Source organism: Caloenas nicobarica, chromosome 11 (genome assembly GCF_036013445.1).
Source record: "Caloenas nicobarica isolate bCalNic1 chromosome 11, bCalNic1.hap1, whole genome shotgun sequence".
Classification (NCBI taxonomy): Eukaryota; Metazoa; Chordata; class Aves; order Columbiformes; family Columbidae; genus Caloenas; species Caloenas nicobarica.
The window spans coordinates 18,856,564-18,879,569 of record NC_088255.1 but is presented as its reverse complement, the minus strand read 5'-3'; the positions used below and the strand labels follow the sequence as shown (position 1 = coordinate 18,879,569).

Here is a 23,006-nt window from a genome sequence, read left to right as displayed (position 1 = left end):
GCTTTTTGGCATTGCCTACCTTTGCGCGAGTACTATGGAAAGATTTCCCTGGAGGCTCGTGGGTTTTTTGGAAGCAGAAGGTGCGAGGCAGCCGGCAGCGTGACGGTGTCCTTGCCTGGAGTGAGTGGTGGCTGAAGCCGGAGTGTGGCCGGAGGACGTCTCCGTTGCCCTGGTTAGACTGACACTGGAAACTTCGTTTTTGGCACTTTCGGAGATAGCATCTTCGTGTTTCCTCTTCAGCTGTCTCCCCTCTGCTTTGCATTTTTTTGTTCTCTCTTTATTTTCCTGTGTCTCACCTCTGTTCCTTCCCCTCCCCACCTCTCACGGTTTGGGGTGCGTTGGCGCTGCACCCACTGGAGGGCGCAGACACCCTTCCCTCCCCGGGGGCACCCAGACCCCCAGCCTGCGGGCGGGCAGAGGGAGGAAAGGCCGTTTCTTGCTGTAATTTATTAACCCGCAGCTTTTACAGTGCGGCGTTAGGGTGCTTTTCTGTCATACTTTGTGAGAAGCAGGAGGTTGCAGATTGCACTGTGATACTTGGAGGTACTGAGAAGGTGCTTGCATGCTTAGGGGTGCTAGATCAAAATCCGGGGGTTTTTGTTCGTTTGTTTAGGGATGTTGGTTTAGAATCCAACAGAAATTTGGAATGCTTCAAATGATTTAAACACTAGCAATTTTTATTTTATTTGGCTTTGCTGTAACCAGGAGCAAAATTTGGCACACTACTCTTTGTTGATAGCTGCTGGTTTGTAGCTTTGGGGTGGGTTGCCTGGAGGTTTCTTAAATCTCAGTGGCGAAATGTTTGGGCTGTGGCAGGAGGCTTCGGTCTGTGTGAAATGCCATATGAAAAGAGGCGCAACATTGTCATGGAAAAACATGAGGACACTTTGGGTTGGCTCACTCTTGCTGCACAGTGCTTGGGAAACCTCCTGTGCCTGAGCACAGTTCTGTTTGTAAAGCCTCGGGGAGGATCTTGTCTTACACTCATTGCATCTATTTCAACGAGGTTTTATTTTTTTTTAAATCGGTATTCTGCCTAACCAAGACTGAGCTACATCTCCGTGGCTTCCAGCCAACTTCTGTGGGCTGGGTGTTTCCAAAGAGACTCTGGGATACAAACCTTTCAGCAGGCTGCTGTGTTTCATGGACAGTGATGCTCCCAGGATTTTCATCAACACACCTCAAGATTTGGCAGCAACCCCCTATTATTTTAATTTTGCCCCTTCTGGGTTTTCCAATGTCTGATAGTTTTGTCCCAATGGGCAACACGGCAATGCCCCAACAGCGATGTTGCCAGTTCAGTTCCAGAGGAGTCTGTGCAGGCTTTTAATCATGCTGGGCAAATGACTCTGAAAAGATTATGCTGATTTGTTTCTTTTAAATTTAACCATATTACAACACATAAAAATGGATGAGAAAGCCAGGGTAGTTAAAGACTTTTGCAAGTAATGCTTATTTGATTGGTCATACTAATAAATTGTAGATCATTTAAGAGGTGCAGCTTTGAATAGATTACCCAGTAGGATTAGTGCCTTCGACTTCTTCTCATCACTAACTTAATTTATGTGACCAGAATGAATCAGAGTTATGGTTTTTAAATTAGTCCCGAGTCCAGTCCTCTTTAAGTGCTTCTGTACACAGACCTCAAGTTTATTCTAATGCCACTGCGGGGGGAGGGCTGCTTGCAGGATTGGGTTCTTGGCATTTGGAAGAAAAGCATGAGGATGAAAATGCAGTGATTGAATATTTGTTGAATTTCTTCCATGCATGTGTATTCACTTGAATCCTCAGCTGCTGTAGTGCCACGGATTTAATTGATTCGTGCTAGCTGAGTATCTTCCCAAGGCACGTAAATCTAGGCAATACTCTTTAAATTACGTACAGGGTAGCTAAATTGATGTAGAATGTGGTGGAAATTAAGTGAAACTGCCACTCTTCATTGTCCTTTTTCCCCCGAAAAACTGCCATTGGAAGGGCTACCATGCAGCCAGTGGCTGGTATCCTACAGCATCTTTTGTGTTTATATCAGCCTTTCTCTTTGTATCCTCAACATGTTTAGATTTACACCAGCAAAAAGCCGCTCAGTGCTGACTCTCAACCCTGCTGCAAGAGCATCCATCCACCAAACCCACCAGCCGGGGTGGTGGAAGGAGAGCGTGAATCAAATCCCCGTCCTACCCGTGGGCGCTGGACGAGGGGCAGGGGCTGTTGTGACCCGTGGGCTGTCGGGAAGACTCGTGCATTGCAGCAGTTACTGGGTTTCCTGTTGCGGTTCTTGTCACCCAGCACGGTCACAGCCTCAAAGAACGTCGTGGCTGCCTGTCCTGGGCTTGAACGCAGTCAGTGCTGGAGCGCTGGTGTGGAAAAAAACCCTAATTATGCTGTGCCAAAAGGCAGCAGGAGTGCCCGGCTTTGGGGTGTTGGGGTAGGTAGACTGCCCGTAGGTAGGAGAGAAACTCGTATGTTGAGGCACGGGGTTATCAGTAAGCTGAAATGTAGTTAAGAGCTCTTCCCTTTTTGCTTCGGATCACGTGGCGTTTGCATTTTATTTCACTGCTGCAGTGTAATTTCCTTGCTCTTGAGATGGACATAGTAAAATTTTCTGTGGTGTTTTACATAGAATGAAACAGATGTTTTGGCATTGGTAATATGTTCAGTGTCTTTATGTTCTTCAAAATATAAGTTAATACTGATGAAATTCAGAAAACACTATGCATAATAACATGGAAACATGTCTGACTTATCTTGCTAGACCCATATTTTTTCCTTTAAAATATTTTTTTGCCTTTTCTTTTTCTCTTTTTTTTTTTTTTTTCCTCCCAAACAGGAAGAGAAAATCCATTCGGGAGAGCCTCTTCTTCATGTAAGTGTTATTTATCCTTGTTTATGAAACTACAAAAGGGTTATAAAACTCATTAAAACATTCAAGTACTGAAAAATTTACCATCTGTTCATAGAAACCAAGTATAGCGCATGTAAAAATAGGCTGTAGCTATACAGTAATAATGCTCAGCAACTGTTACCTTAAATCTAGTTCAGTTCTTCTGTGCATATTCCTGCAGAATTTAGAAACCATTGCAAAGCACTTTGCAGACGTTTGAGCAGCATGCCCGTAAAGTTGGCGTGTAAATCCTCAGGGATGATATTAAAGTGGTTTGCCCAAAGCAGGGGAGACCCATAAGTGAGAGCTCGTTTTAGCCCCCCAGAGTCCCCGAACCCCAAACCCTGTGACAAGACTCAGCTTCTCTGCCTTGGATCCTCCAAAATCCAAGTACCGCCTATAGAGCCGTTTGTTTGCGTGCATGTTTACTAGTGTGTGCATGTGTGGGTAAGAGAGAGTGTGTATACGTGTATTTGGCCTCAAATAGCCTATAGGTATTTCAGGCCTTTTCTACAACCTATGGTAATAGCCATGAAAATGAGAGTAACCACCAGCAGCCGTTGGTGAATACTGGTGCAAATGTTTTCTGAAAGCATTTGGCTCCAGACTGACTGCTCGGTCTGGGTGAGCCCGGTGCAATATTTGTTCTTCATGGGACCAAGAAAGCTGCATGTCATAAAAATACATCAGTTTTTTCCACACTATCTAGTGACCTGGTTTACTTGCAGATCCTCAGATCTGAAAACTCTCGAGTAGCACAGGAAGCTCTGCTTTGGGATTTCTTCCTAGTAAACAAAACTGATGAAATGTTTTCAGGGGCTGCACAGATGAAGACTCTCGTTGCCTTAATGCAAAATTAGCTTAGCAAGGAACACGACTGCGTTGTTCCCAATGCAGGGCCCGCTTTGCGTAACTTCCAAGCATGACCAGTGTCCAGTGGCATGGCCAGCCCACGAGCGCTCACCTCAGCCTCATCTCACATAAGTCAACTTTTTTTTTTTTTTTTTTTTTTTTTTAAATAACCTATATCTCAGAATTGCAGCACTCTCATTATGCTTGCGTAGCAGCTGCTGGTTAATGTGTAGCAAAACGCCGTGTGGTAACACATGTTTGTTTCTTTTATTTTTTTCTTTGCTATTGTTGAACTGGAATGTTAGTTCAGCTTGTAGATAAAAGCGGCTTGCGCAAGGCGCCCCGGTAGACCATGGTTTCTGTGGCTTGTACGGTAGTTCTGTAGGCAACCGTGTTCTGCTCTTCCTCTCCCCTGTGCTTCGCTTCATCTTCCTCGCAAGGACAGGAGTGGGCTTGGGGATGGGCAGGGATGTCAGTGTGGGGTTTTTCCTGAGCCCATAGCTAGTCAAGCATCTGTTGAAAACACTCTTTCTTCTCGTTGTGTTGCTAGCAGAGACGTTGTAAGATGCTTTATTTAATAGCTTTAAACCACAAGTGTTCTTTGGCTGGTTTTATGAATAGCATAAGACAAGCTTTCCGGAAAAAAAAAAAAAAAAAAGGTCAGTAGTAAGCGAAGAATACCCCGCAAAGGATTAAAGAACCGTCCTTCCCTGCAGCTGGAGTCTGAGCTGACATTAGCTTAATATTTGTATCTTTGAGAAGATACATCATCATTTTTTTAAAGGTAATGGAGAAGGAAAAATTCCAGAAGGCTTTTAATTATGACCATTTTCAACATTTGTAGCCCATTATTATTTCATTCTAGCGTAGGAAATTAAACTGCTTGAAAAGCCTGTGAAGCATATGCTTCCCAGAGATTTTAAATGGGAAATAGCACAACAAAACTCCCAAAGCTCCCAAATACAGCAGAATGCAAATAGACAAATGCTACAGCAGTGACCGTATGGTGTCTGAAAACTGCAGAATAAGTTTGCAGCACAGACTTGAAGAGTTTTGTCTGGAGATTTCAGTATCACAAATAATCGGGAGCTTCCTAAGTCCAGTACATTTACTCTAAAATTAATGAGTAATGAAAAGTTTGTGGTCCAGAGGCCATTTGCGGTGCAGCCTCCCATCAACTGCTGTGGCTTTTCAACAGCTAACAGCAAGCTTGGAGCATCAGAGCCTCTTCCTTCTGGTTCTGTGCGTGAAATATTACGACTTTGACTCGATAACTCTATTTGTGGCGGTCCCCTTAGCTTCTTCAGCTGGCTGAGTTTCCAAAAGAGAGTTAATCTCCAGGGATGGGAATGGCGAGGCTATAGCGAAATGGCAGGATCGTGAAGCATCCAGGACAGGGACCTCTCCCAGGCCCTCTTCAAAGGAGGTTGACTCCTGTGGCGGTGAATACTTGGTGGGGATTAACCCCTCAGGACTGTGACTTGAACCAGCCGCCGTGACAGGAGGTGACCACTTTGAGGAAGGACTCTTAGTGACAGTAACCAGCCATATGTAGTCGTAGTGATAAGAAAGGGACCATCTTATTGTAGTCACTTTGCGACAAATACTACCACAATTCATTACTTTCCATCAGTGCCTCATCCTATGGAGGAATCACCACTGCCCATCTACATTGAGGAGGGGACAGAAGTCCCGATTGGTGAGTGCAGTTGGGATGGGATATGTTTAAGGGGGGGTGAAATGGTACTTGGGTTTTATATTCCTCACGTTTGTGTATACCCATTTGTCATTGAAAATTGTAAGGCCTGTTGCAAATGTTTGGGGATTTTTCTTTTCTTAATGCAACTGTATTTTAGAGCTCCTGAGGATTGTTGAATACTGCTAGTCTTGGGTTTCATCTAATCATAAATCAAAGTACATAATTTATGCAGTGACATTGCAAGCTTCCGTGCAGGATCTCTTAACGCAAGGCTGGGGAAGACCATGACTGTCACAAGAGGTAGTTCCCACTTCAGCCTTTGACCTCAGTGTTGAGATACTCAGAATAATCTGCCGGTTGGGTCAGCAGGTTTTGGCCTTCTGACACTGCCCGGCACCCAGCACTCACGTTGCACACACCACTGGGTGGCCAGAAGAGAGTTGGAGAGGTTTGCCAGTACCTGCATTGCACATCGGAGTGCTCTGGTGTGGATCTGTTGTCTCTACATGGATATATAGGTTTGGGTGGGTTTGGTGGTTGGTTTGTTTGTTTGTTTGGTGAGGGGGTTTTGGGTTTTCTTTTTGTTTGGTTTGGTTTTTTGGGGGTTGGTTTCATTTTGTTTTTTAAATAGAGGAGCAGTCTTTCAGGCAACCCATGAAGAAAGAGACAAAAAAATCAGTAAGTTGGTCTGTGGTGATCTCTTTGGAATGTAGAAAGCTGTGACAGCAGCACTTCCCGGAGCCCCTTATTCACCCCGTTCTTGGTTACACATACCAAGTGTGCCTTGGCTACCACCTTGGGAGTCTGCCCGGTTGAGCAGATGTGTCTCTTCAAATAACTTTTTCTTATTATACATCCTGAATTTTTCCATTCCTAAATTCAAGAAATCGCTTCTCGTCCTACTGTCTTTTGAGCTACATTAATTCCCTTCCTGTGCACACAGTACCTCGAAGGCATTTGTAGCTGGATCTCAGCCCAGGAGTCTTCTCATTTATAGACCATATTAATTTAGCTCTCTTATTTGTTCCTTAGATCATTTTTATTGTCCTTATTGGTACTTCCTTTAATTTTTCTATCTCTTTTCTAATTTGTAGAGACTTGAACAGCTCATACAATATCCACTGTGGTTGTTTTAACATAGCATTATGCTTTAGATTTCCGTATCATCCCTTCATATGTACACATTCAGAAATAGCGTAGCTTTTGACCCTTCTCCTGCATCACTCAGTAGCATCACACAGAGGAACTGTATTACTTGGCTAATCTTACCTGCAATCACCTTTAAGTTTTTCTTGTATTCGCAGCTTTGCAGCTAGCTGTGCCTCAGGCAATGCCACTGCTCTCCTGAGATGCAGGGCTTTATATTAATGCTTCCTAGCACTAAATCCCCATCTTCTTGCATGCCACTTGCTTATTTTACCCAGGAATTATTTAAGACAGTATGCCTATGTATTTTAATGCCCTGGGATTTTATCATTTACGTATAAGTTGTTACTGTTTTATCATATACAGAGCAAAGAAGTACTTACAATTTTATATTTTGATACCTCACACAACTGTCTTCTGTACATGACTCCAGACTCCTTTCCCAGCTCCATCATTCCAGTTTGCATACCTCCCCTAACTTTTCCCTCCTCTAGTTATAAAAGTTCATAATGTAAAAACCGACAGGTTTAGCCTTCTCTTTGTCTTCATTTTGTACCTTTTCTCATTACACAGCTAGTGTATTGTTGCTGCATCCCTTCTGTGCATGGCACAGTGTGGTCCTTCCCACAGCAGATCATCTTTTCCTCACCTCTTCTGGGGCTGCAGTCAGCTGAACATCTGCTCAACATCAGTCCCCTCTTGTAGAGCCGTTAAGGTTGAGTTCTGTCCTGGCCCCTTGTGTTTCATCTTTCCTACTGCACTGAGGAAACCTGAGCTGCTGGGATGGTGGTACCTGCACCAAGAAAAATCCTGTGAGGCTGATGAATCACAAAACTGGCCAAACAAACTAAAAAAACCCAACCTATGAGTGAAAAGCTTTTTAGGGGGTGTTTGTTCGGTGCTGTTGTGAAGCACGTTTGTTGGGTCAGGCTCTGAAATGCAGCAGTAGCTGTGAAATGGCCAAATTGGGTTGGGGAGGGCATCGTGTTTACTCATTTTAAATTAGTATCCGGACTGTCAATACAGCAAGCTGTGGTTGAGGGGGAATGGGTGGAAAAAGTAAATGATGCAGACATGGGGGCAAACCACAAGCTCTGAATTTGGTATTTGAGTGGCTGACATGGGTCAGGGCTTTTATAGCAATTGGACGCAGTATAAATTGTCGAACTAGGGGGTCAGCTGCAAAATTCTGATTTGGGTCTGGCTCTCAGTTTTGTTCCTACTTTCCACTGAGCTCACCAGTGTGATCCAGATCCAGGGTACCCGTTTGCACCTGTAATAGAACAGAATATGACTAAAAATAAGTCCTGCCTGAGTTTATATTGGACAAGAATAACACAAAGTGTAGTTGTTAAAACAATTCAGCACAACCATCATTTACTTTTAAAGGGTGTTCGGAGAACTTAGATTATTTCCTCATCTAAAACACATTTTGGATAGTATACTATGGTGGCGCAAGCCTGACTGGTGGTGGTAAATCGTTTTATAGCTTCTGTATTTGTTAAGAAAAAAATGGAGAAATAAGTAGGTTTCTTTCAGTCTAAATTTAACAACGCTAATTATTTCAAGCAATTTAAAAAGGAACATAAATCTCACTTGTTTATTACAGCTGCTTCATGAAAACAGCAGCTACAAATAATACCCTATAATGAAAATCTAGCTAACACTGTTATGAATTAACCAAAAAGAGAATGAGCATATGGGATCTGGACAAAGGCAGCGTTTCCTTCTCTGAGGGAGAATCTTTGCATTGAGAAGAAGGTGGTTATTACCTTAATACTGGTTTTATTTCCTTGGGCAAAATGAAGACTTTGACATTTCTGCACACATGAATATGATTTTTGATTGGAAAAAGGTCTGAGCTTTACTTAATTTTGATGTGCTTTTGCACTCTCTCGAGTACATTCCTAGAGGAAGGTAGGCAAGCGAGATGCAACAGACATGTTAATAAATCAAAGATATTTCTGGGGAGATGGAGAATATTTTGTGAGCATTAGCAAAGAATCTACAGAATAGCAAATGAAAGAGCACAGGTCACCCTGGCAGTCTTGGTTCAGGCACAATTTCAACTGTCTTCCACACAATTAAACAGTTCAGGAGATTCAAGGTGAGGAAACAGGCAGAGCGGGTTGTTATTCACTATTGCCGTTCATGGCCGTATTCCCCGATCACCATTTGGAACCTGTTGTGTTAAGCACTGCAGAAAACACCTGAGGCCACACAGTCCAAATGTACATTTTATAAAGCAAAAACTCAGGAACAAAATATTTATATTGCCAGTCATTGTATTTGGCCCATACAGAACACGACCGAGGGAATAATTGCCTCCTCGGGGACTGGGGAGCAACAGAGCTGTAGGCTGCGATGTTTGTGTTTTTCCTTCCAAGTCACGTTTTGAGACATTAGTGTTGTTTAATACTTGCAAAATTAGCTGCAAATATATACAAATTCAGGGTCTAATTCTCAACTGATTTACGCCAGTGTAGCTTTGTCGATTCCAGTAACATTTCTATTGCTTTTTCATTGTGTAAACAGCCAGAGCCCCTTTTACAGGAATCGGTCCTGCTGACCTTGAAACCTGAGGCACTTCTGCTGTACCTCCGAGTCCCTCCGTTGGCAAAATCCCCGTGGTCCACTTGTCTTACTGATCCAGTTCTGGTAATAATAGCACTGGCTTCAGTGAACTTGTGTCAAATGTATACCAGTGTTAGGTAGACCTTGCCTATATAGGGCTTTTTCCCCCTATTAAATCATCTCAGTGTGATGGAAAGCTCCATTAGTACCCTGAAGCCATATTCTCTTGGTGGTACTCACAAGTCACGGTGTAGCCCAGGCTCATTTCAGGGATCTTGATTACGGGAGAATGTTTTTCTTGTAATCACACAGTTTGCTGCTGCACAATCCCTGCTTTTAAGCACCTCTGATGCCTTATTAATGATAAAACCTGGATTTCCAGTCTATTCCTGCTCTTGAGCAGACTCACTCAAAGACAGATGCTTTGGTAAATTTTTTTTGCTCTCCTTCGATAAAGAGTTAGAGCTCTTTTTTTTAAGTGGGGTAGCCATAGGACGTGCACCTTTTCCAGGCTGGGCGAGTATTCGGCATCTTAGGGAGAGCTGGCTCTGTGTCTCTTCTAGGAGTTCGCCTTCCCTTGTTAGGGAAGAAAAGCATTTCTGTCATACGCGCTTCAGGGTTTGCTTTTTCATGAGGTGCTGGCACATGGAAAGCTTGATTTTTGCCAGGTACCGAGTGCCTTGTGCAAGGTATTGAGTGCCCTCCTATCCTTTGCAGCCAAAAAGGAGTTGATTGCTCTTGGCATCAGGCGAATCTGGACCCAGAAGACCACAGGTAGTATTTGCCAATTATTTATGTGCTTTCGCATGCCAGAGGTTGTCTGAATTGATTTCCCTAGCATACCTGAGATTTCAGGTGTTAATGACAACTCGTGTGCCACTAAAAACATTATTTTATTTTTTTTTAAATAATAATCTAGTAATAAGCATGACATTCATTGCATTGCCGTGGGGAAATTAAAAGCCTCTCAAATTATCTACAGTCCAAGTAACTATTAGCTCTTCAGAGCTATTGCAAATGTGTGAGTTATACCCTGAATGAGCACCATATGCCCATTTATTGTGGCACCGTGAGTCACAGGACCCATTGTGGAAAGCAATAATTGCTTGGCATGCATTGTGACATTCAGCAGGGATTTTTGTTTGGTTTTCTTGGAGGAATATGTTTTTACTCTCACAGTAAAATGAGTATTGTCTGATATGCTGCCACCAGGGATTGTTGCTTATTTTGTACTTAACCTGGAGTTTACCCATTTTTCACTCACCGCGCACACCCTCTGTATCTTTTCCTTTCCAACTGCTTGTGTGCTATGCATGCAGTACCAGAATATGAAGACTGAGCCTTCCATTTGCTATTGTCTTGTCATTTTGTGTTAATCCTTTCCTCCCTTTTCTTCCTCATCTTCTGTCTTTATCTGGTAGGGAAATTCAGATTGGTTATGAGGAAAAAATATTCACCCTGAAAGGACTGAAGCAGTGGGACAGGTTGCACAGAGATTGTACGGTCGACACTCTTGGAGATTCTCAGGGCTTGACCAGATAAGGCCATCAGCAACCCGGTCTGATTTTGATGCTGGCCCTTCTTTGAGCAAGAGGCTGGGCTACGTGACCTCCGGAAGTCCCTTCTAACCTAAATTATGTTATGGATTGGTTTAACGCCCAGTTCCTGTCCTGATTCAGCCGTGATGCCGTGGGTGTCATTGACTCCCCACTGCTCGTTGGAGTCACTCTCATTCCCACCAGCATAGAACGGGAGTGACCTCCTGAAGGTCGATGAAGTTACAGTGGTTTTACTCACTTGGGATCAAAATAAAGATATAAGTGGTAAACTCAGATGAGATTAGTAGATGAAATTTGAGTGTCTCTGAAATTAGTTGGAATTTTTACCGGGATTTCACTTGAGATCTCTTATCAGTTAAAGGGCTTGATGCATAATTATATCAGGACCATAAATATTTAAAAAATAAAGATCACTTTTTTCCCCCTTCAGTCACAAATCCCATTCTCTAGCAGCCTTGAAGAGAGCTTTGGGGTATTTAGGATTTAGCGAGTCACCGAGTGCCCCCGCGCAGCCGCGACGTGCTGGTTTCCTCATGTGGCTGTAACCACGTGAGGGAGTTAATGCCGCTCAGAGCATCTGCTCAGCTCGGCGCCTCCCCAGCCCCGCAGCCACCCGCCAAAGAGCTTCGGGTGCACAGAGGGGCGGCTGCGAGCTCCGCAGGGTCACACGTTTTCTATGGGCTGGCCCATGTGCTAGTCGAAAAATGCCCTTTGTCACATGAGCATGACTTTGATTGCGCCGAAAGAAAGCAAAACGACACTCGGGCTCACCGTGTCAGCCTAGGGAATTTTCAGCAATGATCTAGCTATTATAGAGAAGAGAGGAGAAAACAAACAAAAAAACCAACACACCAAAAAATACCACTCCCAGTTGATAGGAAAAAGAAATATGGGAATAATTTTATAGGGTTGCTCTTTCAAGTCCGCCAAGATAAGGTGATTTTTCTCCGTATCTCTCCGTTATCAGCAAGAAGTATATTGCTAATGCAAACACCTTATTTCCCATCAGCCTCTGTCAAAAGTAAATTTTACAAATGGGGCTACCATAGTGGATTGAAGAAAGACTAAATATGAGCAACCAAACCCCTTCTTTGTCTGTTGTTACACAACGTAGAATTCTAAAATCCATCTTTAACAGGACAGATTTGCTTTCGTATACTTTTTCTAGTGATTGCTGCCCTCCCTCTTCTGTAACCACCTTAATTCTCTTTCCTCATACGGATCTTGATGATGGAGGGGGTTGCTCTTTCAGGGAATATGGTAGCAGAAGATGCTGTTGCTTAAGAGGGTTGAAGGTCCCTTCTGCTCACTGTTTCTGCAGTACACAAATTTAGCAGACAGGATAATATGCACATGATGAATTTAGAGTGATATGTCTGACTTTGAATCACCTGGGTTTCTGCTGCTGCAAAACTATCTGAAGTTCATGTAGCTCGTGTCACCTGCGTACAAAAATCCAGAGAAGTAAACGAAAGGAAGTTCTCTTGCTTTCTACCATTAGTTTACATATGGAGTATTTTTATGGCTATTTCAGCTGTTTGTCATGAGCTCATCATTTATGGTGGAACTGCAAACAGTTTCCCACCTGTCTGTAATAAGCTTTTGCACACACACACACACACACACACACAAAAACCCCTAAATCATGAAAAACTATTGTGGTCATGATGAAAACAGCTTTAAATATTAAAGGTTAATGTGCCACATTGGTATCTAGTGTGAGCATGTTCGTTTAAATGAAATTTCACTAAGAAATAATTTGTCATCACCTGTTCAGCTTTATGAACTACGTCTCTGAACCGGTCAACAGGAGTAGCTTAAGTTTACGGTAGTCAAGCTAGGACTGTAAAAGCAACCTGCAATGAAAACCATCAGCTGGTGTTTGTTTGAAAAGATAAGAGATGGAGAAAAATACTCAGGCTGTTCATAGATTGTCGTGCTATATTTGGGGATGCTTACCTGCAAAAGCCAACAGAACAGCAAGTGCCTGTAGCCTGCGTGATTGACACTGGTGTAAAGGTAGGACTGCAGATACTTGTTTCTTTTATTGTAGTGAGCCTTGCTCTTAGGAAATTCCCTTTGAAGGCAGCGACTCCGGGGTGAATTCAGTGGGGCTTTTGTCTGAGCAGTGTGTGGGATCAGGGTTTTGTTTGTGCTTGGTGTGTGCTCTGCACTTTGCAGAGCGCGGTATGCAGAAGCGGTTTACACCTTAGTTTCCTTGGAGAAGCAAAGTATTTGTTCTGGTGCTATTCGGTTTTCATATCTCTTGACATAAAAATGAGCGCAGCTCTCCGTATATGAGAGCTGATGTCAGAGGTCTGTGGTGAAAGCGAACTGACTGGGAATCGGCCTGAATCATGCGATGTATCAAAGCGTGTTGGTTTAATGGTTGGTACCAAAGTTTTTACTTCCAATTCAGACCTTCAAAACAGATGGGTAGTGATTAAAAATTCTATGACTTTTGATCAAGCAATGCCCATTGAGAGGCCTGTAGGACATAGCGTTATTCCTTCTGAAATGCCCTCCAGGAGCCTGGTGAGTGGCTCCGGCCATGGAAACTCAGAGGACGGAGCTGCAGCTGGAACCTGAGCCAAGGCTGTTCTGGGATTTAACAAAAAATACCCGTGTCCAGCCGTGCAAGCCAGCACCTGGCACCAGCTGCATGAAACCAATGAATACCATAGTGTCTACACAGCTTCGCTTTTTGTGTGTGTGTGTGTGAAAGTCTATAGTTTACCAACCTATTTTGCAAAGTTGCATTCTCTGTGAGCTTGTTCATCAACTTGGCCACTTCTTCTTTTAGCAAATCCTCTGCAGAACCCTCCCCCTCCATGCTCTGTTTTGCTCTGCCCTATCAGTAGTTTCAATTTCATTTCCTGTGTGAAACTTCATAGGCTTAAGGTTTCTGTTCCATTTTTTTTTTTCCCGCGAAGGAAAGAAAACAACAGCAGTAAATTGAACCTCAAGGTGCTTAGGAAATCTCTGGCAGCTGAAGGTGTGTGGGCAGGGGTGCCCCGGGCGAGCGCCGTGGTCACCCGAGTGCCGTGGTTCGGCAGAGAAGGTCGTTGCCCCACCTTAGCTCCACATCTTAAAATTCTACAGCTCATTTCCATCACCGAGTCATATTTTTGCTGGTAGTTACTGCCAGCATAGAGGAGAAGTCAAGACTGAAATGAAAAGTAACTTGCTCTTATCATTAAGTTTTAGAGCTCATGGCTCTGTCCTCAGGGCTTTGTAACCTCAGATTTACAGCACTGTAATGGGGCTAACGCTGCCCATCGTGTGCGTGTAATAGCTGTTTTCCTGGTACAAGTTGTCAGGCCGTTTTCCACTCACGCTGCCGTTGCACAACTCTTCCTTCCATTGATGTATTCTCTAGAAATAAAAAAAAAAATCAGGTGTTCTGCAAATGGGGCATGGAAACAAAAAAGAAGAAAGGATTGTTCTCCTCCACCGATGGTGCTGGGATCTAGATTTGTGGGAATAAGGTACGGTATGACATGTTTGAACAGCTGCCACAGGTGGGATAGAAATCCGTCATCCCTTATTGTTTAAGTTAAGATGAATGGATAGAGGCAATATAAACACAGCTCCGGCTTTGTGTGGAGGTGGCCTAGGCAGGTAGGGCAACAGTCTGGTTGCAAAGCTGATCAAAGCCATTAGTGAGTATGGAAAACTGCTTGTTTTTGCAGAAGCACATAATCTTATATATATCTGGTTTTTACTTAGTTGGAAAATATACTGAAAAAGTACAGTAATCTTCAGTTACGAGAAAATTTAAGGCTAAATTAAGAATTAGCTGAAAAAACAGGTGAAGGTGGAATGATTTGCCCGCAAGAAAAAATTACCTTGAAATAATGAATTTGTGCACTTTTTTGCACATTTGCTTCAGTAAATGGCTACTTTATTGTTTCTCTTCCCTGCACTGCTCAGTTATCATAGCACGGATATTGCTGTGTGACGTTAACATCTTGTAAGTGCCTTGCAGATGTGTCACATAAAATCAATACGTTATTAATCACATGCAAAAAATTCAATAGGCACGATGCACACCACTGACTATTCAAGTTTGTAAGCTTTGTGTGCATTAAGGCTTTTGCTTTTTTTTTATAGCAGGATGAGAGGCATCCCTTACGGATTTTGATGTGGTTTATTTATGGCAGTCGAACTAGTTTAATCAACACCAAGACTTACTAGAGAATTGTTATCCACTCAACAGCAGACCTTCTGAATCGAAAACAAAATCTGAACATGCTTGTTCCTTTAGTCAAAAGTTGCATAACTGCATGGTGGTTGAATCAGAGTCGAGGTTGTGCACAGTTTGTCGAATCTTCTTCAACAATGCCCATCTCGCTTGGAAAGCCATCACCTTTCCCAGCCACTTGTATATACTCCTGCGTTTTGTTAAGGGTTTGTTCTTAAAGACAAGAGCCTTGAGAGGTGGTGTCACCCTGTGAATTAACGGTTCTTCGCCCTCGCAGTGGGCGAGCTGGTTCAGCAGAGGCAGCGTGCGGGGAAGGCAGCGGGAGCTGGTGCTTCTTCCCGGGCTGTTGGCAGTCGGGAGGCCGTTAGCTGGAATACCTGGAGGCATTAAATTAGGTCAGCAGTTGGCTTCACGTGGACAAAACCAAGTATTAGCTGGATGTTCTCCCGTACATAATTACCAGTGCAGTGTACCAGGAATGAGCAGTTTCCCTTCGTTCTCCCTGCCAACCCTTGTTTTCATGCTCTCCTTCCCTGTGGTCCTCTTTACAAGAGTCACCCTTGGGCTTCCCTCTTTGAGGAGGGGACAGAGCAGGGGGACCACAGCTCTCCTGTGCAGGACACTTGGTTTCTCACTGGGATCCAGGGGACACTGTGCCCGCAGAGGATTTTGGCAGGACGGAGTTGTGACCATCGTGGTGCAGTGTGCCAGTCCTCTTGCTTCGCTGCATCCCACACTCTTCCTCACTGATGGCTCTGGGGGCCAGGGCTGCCCGGGACCATCTCCCTGGGGAATCAGGCTCTGTCCCCCAGAGGCTGGGAAGCATCGTCTTCACTTCAGCCCCTCTGTTTAGGGTCAGGGTCATGCTCCCTCTGAAACCCACTGGAGTTTGTGGATGTTCATTCTCCTCCTTTCCACCCCACACAATGGGAAAGGAGTTTTTAATTTGCTCCTGTTCTGGGTTTAGTTGTAGCTGCTTTGTCCTTTCACATAAATAAGCAGAACAAAATGAGCATCTAGAGTATTACGTGACTGGAGATTTTCTGCTGCCGAAATCTGAGCAAAGATGCAGGATTTTGTAACAGCCCCATGCTGTGACACGGTACCTATTTGAAGAGCATGAATGGAAACACCAGCGAGAGAAAAGCATATGGGGGAAAAAAAAGATGCCTTTTGTCCAGACCACAAGCGATGAAAAAGAAATTGCATTAAGCCCAGGGCATTCCTTTCCAAATAGACTTCAGATTTATAAAGGACTGCATTTTGCTCCTAGAAAATGTTCAGTAGCAGGTTTTCCAGTCAATTGTAGAAGACTAAAAAAAGCATAGTAATGAAAGAAAAGGAGAAGAAGTGAGAAGGGAGGTGGCTAAAGTTGGAGGGAAAACTGAGAAAGAAGAAAGGACAAGTGGATAGATCTTTAAATAGCTACCGATACCCAGGGAAAAGTAATGAAAAAAGAAAGAGGAGTCTGTTAGAAACAAAGAGAAAGTGAGATGTAGTTCCGGGAATTTTGAGAGGCATTTTTAAGAAAAGAGGCAATGTGTGCAATAAAGGGAGCAGTATTTTTTTTCAGAAAATGTAGGTATCTTGTTCAATGAAGCAGAAAGAACCTGGATGTGAGTTAAAGACGATAAATGAAGTCAGGTGCTCTTTGGATACTTGGTGTGGCCTTGAGGGCTGCCAAACATAAACGCTTTTTCTTCTGCAGATCAGAAAGACTTGCACTAAAGCCATAAGTTTGATCAAGGGGCTGTTTATTTTAATAATGTATTGATTGGCTTAACCACACTGCTCCGGGAGGGAGGGAGAGCTGTCAACATCAAGAATTACAGCTTTCAAAGTTCCAAGTAATCCTAGGAAATGAGCCAAACATAATAAATGCAGTTTTATTTGGGGCCTGATCCTACTCCTGTTGAAATCAATAGCAGCTTTTCCATTGCTCTCAATCAGAGTGAAAGCTGCTTAATTGAAGAACAGCTCTGATCCAGCAATCAGGGCAGCTAATTTTGAAATATTCATTAACATAAAACAATAAAAATTTTTTAAAGGTTCAACCCACAAATAGATTGGCAGATCTAGGAAAGTTCAATTTTTTTGAGGAATTTTGACTTCAATTTCCAAGATACAAAAGAGAAAAATGGCAGAAAAATAAGACAGATGGTAATACTTAAAGAGGCAGTGAGCTGAAGTAGGGTTAGGAAAATTAATTGTGTGATAAACAGATGACTTTCAAAAGCCATTGAGACAGGAGAGGAGAACAGAGCACTGACAGGCTTACGATAATACAACCTACACAGGTTAAGCATAGTAGAAAAGGGTCCTTGGAAGCAAAAGTAGTGGTGGTACACATCCCACTGCAAAAATAGTCCATAAAATCTGCAGTACAGCTGTACAGTCATTTCTCAGGCAGCATTCCCACCAAGGTCAGAGACATTCTTGAGTATGTACTTTTGCTTTTAGTTTTCTAACAGAAGAAGGAGCTAGAAAACAAATGTTTAGTTACGATTATAGTTACAAATTCAGTATGTCAAATCCCTATTCCAAGTTTATATGCATTGACTGAAAAAGAAGTAGCTCCTTTGCTGTGGTTTCTGATCTTCAGATGCAAGGCAGGGCATCCATTTTAGCATGCGTAAATATTGACAAATGCATGTCTGTGTGTACAGACGGACTTTGATTTTTGTGTTTCCATCAGCATTTGGAAAAACATTGTTTTGAAGACTTGACTTTTTACTTTTTTTTTTTTTTAAAAAAAGATTATTAAGCGAGGTAGCATCCACAACGAATTTGTCTTCGGGGCTCCTTCTGGAAGGTGCTGGTCGCCTGTCTCTGGCTGTAAGAAGCTTGGAGCGGATCATTGCTGTAATCCCAACGCAGAAGTTGAACAGTGTATTTTCACATGTGTAATCCAGGGGTTGTCTGTCAAAAAAAAGTCGGTAGTTCAGCCATAATGTGAGTTGTGTCTTTTCTGACAACAAGCAGGTCCTGTCCATACTGGTGGCCTTCCGCCATCTGCATCGCTCCTCGTCTGATCCCTCTCGCCAGTGCCTCCCCCTTCCCCTACTTCTCATTTTTGTGCACGTTACGAGGGATTACATTTCAATGCCAGTATTTTTTAAAGGCTATGGGTTATCCGAGGTGCAGGCTGTACGTGCAAAGACGCGGTAGCTGCAGTCCAGTCGATGGCCCAGGCCATGCTGGCTGTGAAAGCGCTCTGCTTATGGCTCATCTTTTGGTATTTTCAGCTGTGCACCAAAGACTAATCAGTCACGGGGGGGCAACGAGAGAGCTTGGGTTATTGCTGGGGTGTTTCACATGAGGAAGCTTGTGCACCAAGCTCAAGGGGTAGATGTGTGATGGACAGGAGAAGGACAGGAGCCCTCAAGGTGCTCTGGTGATACCGGGGAGCAGACGCTTGAGAAATGCAAAGCGCCTGTGCTCGCTCCCTTGTTCTGCTTTTCCACATTTTGCCAGCATTGATTTGACAATCGATAACTTCATCCTCAGTTAATTAGGGTTTGTACTAATGTGTGGGAGAGTACATCCTGGGCCTGGCTCAGTCTGGATCCTTTCTCCCCTTGCTTTCGGATCAGGCTCTAGCTGTTTGGCCAGACTCAGCACTGTAAACGGCAGGCTTGACTGCTGCTTTTTATTTATCTGTATTAAGTTCATCAGATGAAGCCAGAGCTTCCTGGGGCCATCCGAAGCTTCCTGGAGGGGGTACTCTCACAGGGAGATGTGGTTCCTGGAAGGCAGACGTGTGTCTCTGGGAGGCAGACATATACCTCAGGCTTGGACTGTGTGGTTGTAAGAGCATTTTCTTACAATATATTTCCTTGGGGGAATCAGATGGACTTAGATCTCGGATACCATCCCCACTAAGTGATACAGTAAAAATAACCTATTATTCTCTGGTTCTGACCTGGGCGGTGACAACATATTGTTTCAGCATCTCTGTCAGACTATTTCCCTTAAGAGCCATTTTAACCTCACCCAGTGGGACATAACTGAAGGAAATGAAACTCCAGCCCCATTAAGGAAAAAGACAATGCCTTTCACTAAACAAACTTGATTTTCTTGGCTTTTCTTCGCCAAGGAGAATCGCCCGTACCCCCCACCCTTGCAGCCTTTGTAGACAGTTCCTGTAATTGGGAATGGCTGGGTGGACACCAATGGTTGGCAGTGAAGGGGGATAAATCTGACATCCCTTGAACGTGACACAGGCTGGGACCGCAGTCCCAGGTGGCCACTTAGCGTCAATTCCTATGGTATTGGTCAACGGTACGTGCCTGCCAGCCACGGCTGCCGGCCCTCGAAACACAATTGGGATTTTAACAGGACTAGATAAGATATACACAGAAAGACTGGGCTGCTACTGACTTGGGCAGGTGCTGGATAGGTACTGGACCCACCAGCTAGAGCTGGTGACTTGCGACGAAGTCGTGGTGGTCCATCTCCTGGCACCCGTACGGTGAAACAGCCACCCAAAAAGCAAGCGTGACCTTGAAGATTTGTCATTTGCGGGTTAAGGCAAAGATCACAATCCATCTTCACACTCCAGCTAAGGCTGAAACAAAGTTTACACTCAGTAATTAGGTTTTCAAACGTGGCCATTGATTTGGGGTGTCTTCAGACAGATTAGAAATCCCTTTTTACAACACAGTCCCACACAGTTACGAAGTAGGAGGCTGAAAAGATGCCATTTCACACCGTGTGGGAGTAGTTAGGACAAACCACAGGGTGGTCACTCTGTCCCAGGGTCAGTTTGGGTTTACAGAATGCAATCAGCTGGTCAGGCTTGCAGATTCTGGGTAGAACTGACTAACACCTGGGTCAAAGTAAATCCGCAGGCAAGAAGATTAGAGCTGGCAGAAAAATGAAGAACTCTGTGTCACGAGGTGAAAGTAGGTTGTAAAAAAAAAATTACAATCCTGGAAGACTGTTTTTGTCTCAGAGGTGGCTAATGTCCATGGGTCCTCTGAGTTTTTTGACATAAAGGTTGCCTGTGTGCCCAGTGTTCTCTTTTGGAGTATTCCCAGTAGCAATCCCCATGGGGAGCAGTTAAGCTCCTATTTCAAACTTTAATCCTGCAGGGCTCTGTAAATCTATGTATCTCTGCGCCCTCTTAAGCAGGTTTATGGCTGTCCCTGTTCACTGAAAAATTGTCTGGAAAACAAGAGCGTTCCCTAAACACTAGGTGTGACTTAACTCTGCGCATTTTCTTCCTCTGTTGATGAGTATTTCAGCAACCCCTGTGAAGAACAGCTTCCATGAGAGACAGTCCAAATGCCCTCCATTCCTCAGCCCAGAATAGCCTGTTGCCTGATGGTTATGACATTCTCCTGTAAGATGAAAGATAGGGGATTTGGGCAGCACAAATAGCAAAAGAAAGTGAAATGGGGCTTTCTCCGTGCCCGGTTGCTGTTGCAATGAGAGCAGGACATCAGCCACCTTGTAGGAACCTCTGAGAAGATAAGTGGTTGCACCCACATACATTTTTTTTCTCCCTCAAGAGATTACTTCAGAGGATGATGCAGAGTGGTACCTGTTTGGGGCTTGGAGTGAGATCATTGAATGGTTGGGCAAGGAGTTATGACTTTAAATTGAAAAAGGGTAGATTCAGATTAGATATATGGAAGAACTTCTTCCCCATGAGGGTGGTGAGGCCCTGGAACAGGCTGCCCAGAGCAGCTGTGGATGTCCCGTCCCTGGAATTGTTCAAGGCCAGGTTGGACGGGGCTTTGAGCAACCTGGTCTAGGGGAAGGTGTCCCTGCCCATGGCAGGGGGGCTGGAACTAGGTGATCTTTAAGGTCCCTTCCAACCCAGACCACTCTGATTTTATGATTACCTTTCTCCTGCTATGAGCTCTCTCTGCTGTTGACCAGGAGGCATTGCAGTCGCTCATATCCATGCAGTCAGCAGTAGCCTTTTTTAAAAACCAGTAGAAAGTCATAAAGATTAGCATTGTGAAGATTAAAGTCCCTTTTTAGATCATGGCCTGATAGGTGACTGCTGTCGCAATAAGTGCTTTGCAAAGGCCACCGATGTGTCAGTGGGGCGAATATCAAGCTGCTGTGGTTTGCAGAAATGTTAGCCTTCTGAAACTTTCCGTGGTGGATGGAAAGATTTACAGGTAGGGTGATGCATATCTATCTCAAAAGTCATGTTCGGATTAAAAACTTCCTGCAGAGCTAATGTCAGCTCAGGTTTCAGGTCACTGCCACAAGCTAAATCAGGTTAGAGATCAAAACCAGCAGGCAGGTATGAGGGAGGCTGGCAGCTATCAAATGAGATAATCTGTAGCATGTTTTTTTTTTTATGACCGTGCACCCACAATGACAAGTATAAGCAGGGAATGGTTGTGGTCTGGAATAAACTTGCTGGTTTGCCTGGTTCTGGTGAAAAATTTCACCTGCTTTTCAGTATCAAAACACTATGCGAAAGTAACTGGTCAGATCCAGCTAAAGTCACCTGAGTTACGTGGGGAGTGGACTGGCCTCGTATGCCTGAGGTCTAAGTTAACACAAAAACTGAAAGTTAGTCCAAAACTGTTTTCATTGGGAAATCTGGGATAAAAAGGCGCTTCTTAGAGTAATTATTTCTGTTATTATTTTTACACAATCTATGATTTTTGAACATCATTAATTATATGTATAAATGTTAAAACCAGCTATGATTTAATATAATTTGGGTTTTGCATCAGATGACTCATGCCACTGACTTTTTAATTAACTAAGGAGCCATCATTCTTGGCAAAGTGTTCAATTGCATAGGTGTGTATAAGACAATAATTGAATATAAAGGCTTATTTCTGTCCCTTTATTGATCCCAAGGGAAAACAGTGCAGTTATGAAAATGGAATAAACTGAAAAGATTCCTTCAGTTCCTGCAGGCTGATTAGGACAAATGACTTTCCATTCCAGTTTTTATGAATGTGTAGTTTTCTGAAAGCTTTACAGTACATGAGGGAAAGGAAATCGCAGGCAATAAATGACACAGGATGGTTCAGGTTATTGGGAAATAGAGGAATGGGTTTTATCTGGAAAGGTGAGATTTACTGTTCGGCTGTATTTCACTTAAATGTTTGAGAAGGAATCAGATGCAGTGATTTGTTCCTTATTATGGGCACGGAAGCGGCGGGAGACACTTGCTCAGTAACACCATTTGCCGCTGCAGCGTACGGTCTTTATACGCCTTTTGTCTGCAGCCAGCACGTAGGCAGCGGTGACAAACCTTTGCTGTCCCCTACACTGTATTGGGCACAAAGAGGTGACCACAGAGTCCAGCGATGGTTTGTCTCTCGTGGTCAGTGAAGGCAGCAGATGTGTTTTCCCAACTCAGCTGGATAAACAGCACTGCTTTTTATGGAACTGAGCTTGGTTGAACAGTGCTAGAGCGCTCTACCAGTAAAGACTCTTTAATAAACCCAATGTATTTTCTTTTGTTTTGTTTTTTTTTCCTATGTAGAAAGCAGAAATATGGCGACAAAGGAAAAGCTTCAGTGCTTGAAAGATTTCCACAAGGACATCCTCAAACCTTCCCCCGGCAAGAGCCCGGGGACAAGGCCCGAGGATGAGGCAGAAGGAAAGCCACCCCAGCGGGAGAAGTGGGCGAGCAAGATCGACTTTCTGCTCTCCGTGGCTGGTGGATTTATTGGTTTAGGCAACGTCTGGCGGTTTCCGTATCTCTGCTACAAAAATGGCGGAGGTGAGTTTTTCTTTATTTCGTTCTCGTTAATCGATCTGTCTGCCCCATGCTTACTGTTTTTCAGTGCCTTCATGCCATTTTTAGAAAGAATAAACACACGTCTGTGTTCCGCCTTCTTCACCAGTGTTTGGGAGAGATCGTTTTATTACTTAATAATTTTGGTTAAAAATTAATTGTGGAAAAACAACAGCAATTTAAAATTTTATACTACTGAACCTTTCCTGCTCTTTTACTTCTGCTACGGTTCAATCTGAGTTCTAACCAAAAGATATGCTATTAATATAGACCAGTAGGATTTCAGACCAGTGCATTTCGGAATAGGAGCATTCTGAGCCATGTGCAACTGTTATGTGCACAACCCCATTGTTATTGCAGATTTTCAC

General features: G+C 43.7%; 1 protein-coding gene across 17 annotated transcripts in view; it reads left to right on the top strand.

Annotated features, from left to right (window-relative positions):
* Positions 1–23,006, top strand: part of SLC6A6 (solute carrier family 6 member 6) — a 100,201-nt gene that overhangs the window by 45,358 nt on the left and 31,837 nt on the right. For 7 of the 17 annotated variants that reach the window (XM_065642402.1, XM_065642390.1, XM_065642389.1 and 4 more), the window contains exons 2-5: positions 2,828–2,863; positions 5,367–5,432; positions 9,870–9,926; positions 22,384–22,623. In XM_065642402.1, coding sequence (XP_065498474.1) covers positions 5,378–5,432; positions 9,870–9,926; positions 22,384–22,623 — 352 coding nt within the window. In that variant the 5' untranslated portion in view covers positions 2,828–2,863; positions 5,367–5,377. The remainder of the gene's footprint in view (positions 1–2,827; positions 2,864–5,366; positions 5,433–9,869; positions 9,927–22,383; positions 22,624–23,006) is intronic. The other 10 variants (XM_065642404.1, XM_065642397.1, XM_065642395.1 and 7 more) reach the window with 4 other exon arrangements.